Raw genomic sequence first — 6319 nt, forward strand, 5'->3', positions numbered from 1 at the left:
AAATCTAATAAGGCTAAGACTTTGTAATTTTTTGGTCCTAAAAAAACTTCTATTGTGAAATAAGATGAGGAGTTTGAGGAGAGAATATGACATTTATTAAGTATTATATAAGATTCTAGCTGCATTGTCCTTATTATAGTTGGTGAAACTTGTTTTCTGATATATTTTCTTCTTTTGCAACCATGTTCCTTATTTTGTAATTTTTCTACTTCTTTGGTTAATATTGAGCAATGTGCTTGGATTTTTTACAATATTGGCGCAAATCTTCTTGACAGTAATGAGTCTTTTTTTGCTTAATAAGAAGTTTAAAACATACTATATAAATTTGCATAGACTTTGGTTTAGACAAATAAGCTTCCAAAAACTTAAAAGATGTTGCAATATCTGAACTTGTAACTCTTCAGCTAAATCTTTGTTCTTATCATCTTTCAAAGAGTCAATTATTATATATAATACATAGAGTATTAAATTACTCCAATAAATTTGTTCTTAGCATTGTCAATAATAAATCTTTGATATTATCTTTCAACTCATACCAAAATTGATTGATAAAAGCTTTGTCATTTCAATCTACATCGTAAGCAAGATTTTAGAATTTAACAACAAAAATAGTGGCTGAACATGATGCTTGTTGTAGAAATATAAATTTTGTCTTTACTATCTTTTCTTGAATATTTTTTTTAATTATAGCCATAAATACTTTTAAGAATAATTTAAAATCATAGATTAGTAATAAATCTTTTTTCATTAAAGATGCAAACTTAAAAAGAATACTCTTAGAGATAAGTGTACCTATGAATTTGACTTGAGTAAATCTATCAAGATATTGAAAAAGATACAATCTTAGATAGAAATTTATTTGTTGTAAAAACCTTCAAAAAAATTATTCTATTTAATTAAACTTCTCTGACGTACTTATCTTTGTCTTTCTTATAATTATAGTAGCAAGGCTCCTCAAATTCATTTGTGAATTTGATCTACTTACTTTTTTTTATTGCACAACTTCTTGATGCAAACTTTGAACTTCATTCTTGACTTTTTTTTATGCACATAGAAATAGTAACTCAATGATTTTTATTGGAAATATGTGAAATTTTCACCTTAAGAGTATTGATAAGCTTATGAAGATCTACAATAGTTGCAAATCTATTGTTACTTCAACCAAGAGTAGCATCCATAATTTTTTCTTTTATATACAATTCAAAAAAATTTAAAAAGTTAAATTAAAGGAGGATAATCTGCAATCCCTAATATCAACTAAATATTTCGACTAAAAGAGATAATTCATTCTCTTTAAAAGAAAAAAGAAAAAAAAATTAATATTAAAAAATTATTAATTAATTTAAAAGTAGGTGGTCTGCTACCTTCAAGAATACAACAATAGAAGTAGAATAATCCACTCACTTCTAAAACAAAATATAAATAATAAGTTAAGATTTTTATCAAATTGTCAAGAATATGAATCTTAAAGAAAGAAAATTCAATATATTCTTGTATCACTTGAAAAGATTAGAGAATCACTCAAAGATGGTAATATATTGAATTAGAATGGCTATTGCTAAAGACAAGAAGATTAGAAAGTTTTGAAACAAGACTAAGAATTAGAAAGGTGTTGACAAAAGTAAAGAAGGCTTCACTCTTGTCTCCATATATACTCTCTAACTAAGAACTATGTAAGAATGTTCTATAGGACCTCCAACACATATTGACTCTGTAAGATACATAGCTTAACTTACAATATAAGTTTTCTATATATGCACCACAAAGTTAACTTATTCTATAAGCTACCAACATGTATTATACGTGGCTAACTTGTTGACCAAGTTTCCAACTTACTGATCAATTACAAATATGTGTAAAGTCAAGGCTATATCTATAAAGCTTCTAAGAAGCTTTTCTAGAAGATATTATAAAATTTTATCTATTTTTATCTACTTCTATCTAATCATGTAGATAATTATTGGAATAAATATGTATGTCCTTAATATACAGCTCAAACATATAGTTAATTGAGCACATCTATATTTTAGAGCTATTCCAAAATCACATTGTATTACTTGCTTCTAGTCCATTTTAAGGATCATATTGTTTGCCATAGTTACACTTTTAAAATTCTCCTCTAATAATTCATAAAACTACAATAGATGTAGCATTGCTCTTAAATAAAGAATTAATAATATTATGGATTAGTTTGAAAACACAATTATTTGTTGCAATATTGCAAGAGCACCATGAATAACTTAATAAATAACTTTATACAAAGAAAGCAAAGAAGACTAGGACAAATGTGAGGTGCAACACAATTGACTTACACATAATGATCAACTAGACTAAAATATGTTAACAAATATGAAATAAAGATACAAAATAGCAATAAAAGTTATAGCAAAGATGTGGTCACATGGAATAATTATATGGTAGAATAATTGAAAGTTTAGGAAAGTCAATTTAATATTCTCCTTAATTGAAATGTATATAAATCAGACTTTGACAAATATGAGTTGATATCCGATTCAATGATGTTGCATTTATAAGCCACTTCAACACCACCCTTTAAAACTTCGACAAGGATTTGGTTGGATGCCCACTTTGAAGAGCAAGGCCGTCCACGTCGACGACGGCAATAGAGTCCCGGGGCCAGGGGCGCGGAGATACGTCCTTCTTCCTGTGGCATGGGGAAGGGGGACGAAGGTTGCTCGGAGTCGGGGTGCGGCGCGGCGATTCGGAGGTGCTTCCTCGACACGATTTCGACGTCGCTTGCTTGCGATTGTTAGTCTATGGTTTGTGGATCTCTTCAGGCACCTCCGTCTGTTCCAATGTCTCTCTACTGCCTAGATTTCTAGTGTCCACTCCGATTCCACTACGCGGCACATTTCAGTTGCTGGGTTTTTGCCAATTCTGTTCCAATTCTGCTCCAATTCCCCTGTTTCCCTCCATTGATCACTGCGGGCTAGTGCCCAGCCGCGTGATTGGCGATGGTGGGTTTTTCTTCTTTTCTGTAGTGAATCAACAGCCGTGACTTTTTCCGGGTGGAGGGGAATTGTAGGCTTGGCTATTCCAAACTGCGTGGGTTGGTTTGTTGCAGCGTCTGTGACAGGGGTTCGAGTGTTGGCAGAGCATGGACACGCCACTTTTTCAATGCCCAGCTTCTTTTGGGTCTAGTGCTCCATTGTAGCTCTAGCGTCTGACCCTGTACCGGACGAGGTCCTTTGAGAATGGATCGTGCATCTTACTGTGTTACCACGTTGTTTGGATGCGTATTGCTTCTACGCTGACTGCCAGTTAACTATCTGAAAGCTTGATGTGCGATATAAGCCTGCGTGCACTTCTTTGTGCAGGATGGTCTGCATAATTCGTTTTTTCCTTTGTGTAAGTGTTTTTCATCCACTCTTATGGGTCTCCTCATGGAAAATGAGTCTGAATGATTCTGACTTAGGCGAATTAACAAATAAAAAAACCTGATTTGGTGCAGATTTAATTGATCGAGGGGTTTTGACGACTCTAGATTCCGGCATGCAGCGTGACTTCGAGAGGAAATCATTTTCGGAAACCACTGCTACACCGTCGCATACATATATAGAGCAATGGCGGAGCCTGAAGAATCAGTACTAGGGCGAGTTAAGCGTAATATGGGGCACAAGCTCGTTTGGGAAGAATTGGGTGGTTCTGTGGGCGATCTTGGCACTTTTGTGCCTATTGTACTCGCTCTGGTGCTCGTCAATGGACTTGATCTTGGGACAACCCTGGTTTTCACAGGCGCCTACAACGTCGTCACAGGTCAGTGAATTATGTTTCATTAAGCACCATGTTACGTTAGCCAAGGTAGACGTTATTCAATCGAACGTAATCCCTTCGAAATCATGTGGAACGCACCTATTTGGAAATCTAATACCAGGCCGCTGATTTCGACTTAAGGGTTCACGTTTGTTGTGCGTTTATGCTTGTGATCTCAACTTGTGTAACCAGCTCCATCCGATTTGAAACATCTCGCCTATAATGAAGTTGGAACCTATGCATACGCTTTGCGTTTCTCAATAGGTTGAAGTTTTTTGTGGTCCAATCCGATGATATTGAAATCAATACTTGAAATGGTCGAAGAATCAGAATGCAGTCAATCAAAGGTGACATGAAATGGTGCGAGTGAACAGGTCTGCTCTTCGGAGTACCTATGCCGGTGCAGCCCATGAAGTCGATTGCTGCAGTTGCAATCACAGAAGGAGATCCCCTTTCACTGAACCAAATAATGGCAGCGGGGTTGTCTACGGCACTTGTTCTGGCGATACTTGGGATCACAGGTCTCATGTCCGTGGTGAACCGCCTTGTGCCTCTGCCTGTTGTGCGAGGTGTCCAGTTATCACAGGGCATAGCATTTGGGATTACAGCCGTGAAATACATACTTAAAGAGCAAGATTTGACGAAGGGAAAAACGACAGGTGATCGGCCATGGTTGGGGATGGACGGGCTTGTGATGGCGCTATCCGCTCTTTGCTTCATAGTACTCACCACAGGCGCTGGAGGCGGCGGCATTCATGAATGTGGGAGCGACAATGTCGGACTCTTGGAAGGCGCGGAAGACGAGTCCATTACAAGAAGGGAGAGGAGAATGAGGGAGGGCAGGTTTGTCGGTCTACCGACTGCGCTTCTGGTGTTCATCGTGGGAGTCCTTTTGGCTATCGCACGAGATCCGGGCGTAATTTCCAAACTCCACTTCGGACCATCGATACCCCATTTCTTAACCATCACGAAGGAGGATTGGAAGATTGGGTTCATGAGGGCGGCGATTCCTCAACTCCCTCTTTCCATTCTCAATTCCGTAATAGCTGTCTGCAAGCTTTCCAACGATCTGTTTCCAAGCAAGGATGTTTCACCCTTTAAAGTCTCGGTACTCATTTCTTCAAACAACCATTTAAACGATGGATATCAGTTTACAGCCATTGAGTGATGTGCGATGCAAGCATGGTTATAATGGTGGAGGTTCTGATGGTCTGGTGTGTGAGTGAAGGTGAGCGTGGGGCTGATGAACCTAGTGGGATGTTGGTGGGGCGCCATGCCGGTCTGCCATGGAGCGGGGGGATTAGCAGGGCAGTACAGATTCGGTGCAAAGACTGGGATGGCGGTGGTCTTTCTCGGTTCTGCAAAGATGTTTCTGGGTCTGGTTTTCGGCACATCTCTGGTACAACTCCTAGCACAGTTCCCAATTGGACTGCTGGGTGTGTTGCTCTTGTTTTCGGGCCTTGAATTGGCGATGGCTTGTAGGGACCAAAACATGCGAACCGATGCGTTTGTGATGTTAACTGTCTCGGTGATCTCCTTAACAAACTCCAGTTCAGCTCTTGGCTTTGGATGTGGGACTGCCCTTTCTGCACTCTTACACGCTCGAAATATGGATTTATGGGTAAGGCTGTGGAGGCGAGTGTCTCACCGAGGTCCAGCAAGCAGGCGATCTCCTTCTGGTTACGACATTCTTTCCCAAAACCCGCCTTAAGGGATAATTCACAATGCAATTGTGCCCAACTCCCTGGCTGGATTGGCAATTCGAAGTCATGGCCCAACTGGTGATGGCCTTGTGGATTATAACCAGATTTATATTTCCAGCAGTGTGTGTGTGCAGGTTGGTCGAGTTCTGTTGCTCTCCATGGGATGTGCTCTTCCGTGGTTGAGACTCCCTGATTCTTTCAACAAATTGAGTGCCAGGTTTATAAGCAATTACCGCTGTCTCATTTTTCGCAAAATCTGTTAAGATCATGAACATCTAGAGTTGCTGACGGCTGTTCGGTTCAGGTTGTGTATCTGGGTTCATGTGAAACCCGCATTAGTTAGTATTTGTGGTGATTATTGCAATGTTCATGTTGTAGATTTGAACATTTTAAATGTAGATATTGGACAACAAATATATTGGGTAGCATGTGTTTGTTGAAAGAGCTCTCTTTTAGTTGATGTAAAAGCAGATTACCTTCCGACCTCTTGTAGTTTCTCTTTGAAAGTAGCTTTGTGCATGTGGATTTGATGATGTTTTCATGCACTCAATATCATTCATGATTTTACATTTGTATTCACATAAAAAAAAAATATTGTTGTTTTTATTGAGAAGAGATTTCAGTGTACTTCTATGCATGTTTCAAATGTGCTTTACTGCTATTGGTTGAGTGCAATGGCTTTGTGATTGTTTGAGAATATTATCTTAAATATGTATGTTGCTCTCAGTCGTTCAAACATTAACGTCTACATTTGGATGTTCATACAGATAGTAATTTATAAATAATAACTTTTAATAAAGTATCATATCAACAAGCACATTAATGCAATAAGTTATGACATA

The 6319-nt window shown here is 38.1% G+C and overlaps 1 protein-coding gene across 3 annotated transcripts; it reads left to right on the plus strand.

Annotated features, from left to right (window-relative positions):
- The first annotated feature begins 2687 nt into the window (after window positions 1-2687).
- LOC112278994 (molybdate transporter 2) lies at window positions 2688-6092 on the plus strand. 3 transcript variants are annotated; one of them, XM_024513001.3, is made up of 4 exons: window positions 2688-2780; window positions 3473-3777; window positions 4149-4882; window positions 5003-6092. In XM_024513001.3, the coding sequence occupies exons 2-4, from the start codon at window positions 3585-3587 to the stop codon at window positions 5483-5485; spliced, it is 1410 nt and encodes a 469-aa protein (XP_024368769.1). In that variant the 5' UTR covers window positions 2688-2780; window positions 3473-3584; the 3' UTR covers window positions 5486-6092. The 3 variants fall into 3 exon arrangements, with proteins under 3 accessions (XP_024368769.1, XP_024368768.1, XP_024368767.1); XM_024513000.3 differs by having other exon boundaries at window positions 2722-2978; XM_024512999.2 differs by having other exon boundaries at window positions 2726-3369.
- Window positions 6093-6319: the final 227 nt, after the last annotated feature.

The sequence above is a fragment of the Physcomitrium patens genome, chromosome 2 (genome assembly GCF_059467195.1).
Source record: "Physcomitrium patens ecotype Gransden chromosome 2, ASM5946719v1, whole genome shotgun sequence".
NCBI lineage: Eukaryota > Viridiplantae > Streptophyta > Bryopsida > Funariales > Funariaceae > Physcomitrium > Physcomitrium patens.

Coding starts and splice junctions, on each gene's coding strand:
- LOC112278994 (XM_024513001.3), top strand. CDS start 3,585: ATGGCGGAGCCTGAAGAATCAGTACTAGGGCGAGTTAAGCGTAATATG. Junction 3,778..4,148: donor CGCCTACAACGTCGTCACAG/GTCAGTGAATTA, acceptor GCGAGTGAACAG/GTCTGCTCTTCGGAGTACCT. Junction 4,883..5,002: donor TTTCACCCTTTAAAGTCTCG/GTACTCATTTCT, acceptor GTGTGAGTGAAG/GTGAGCGTGGGGCTGATGAA.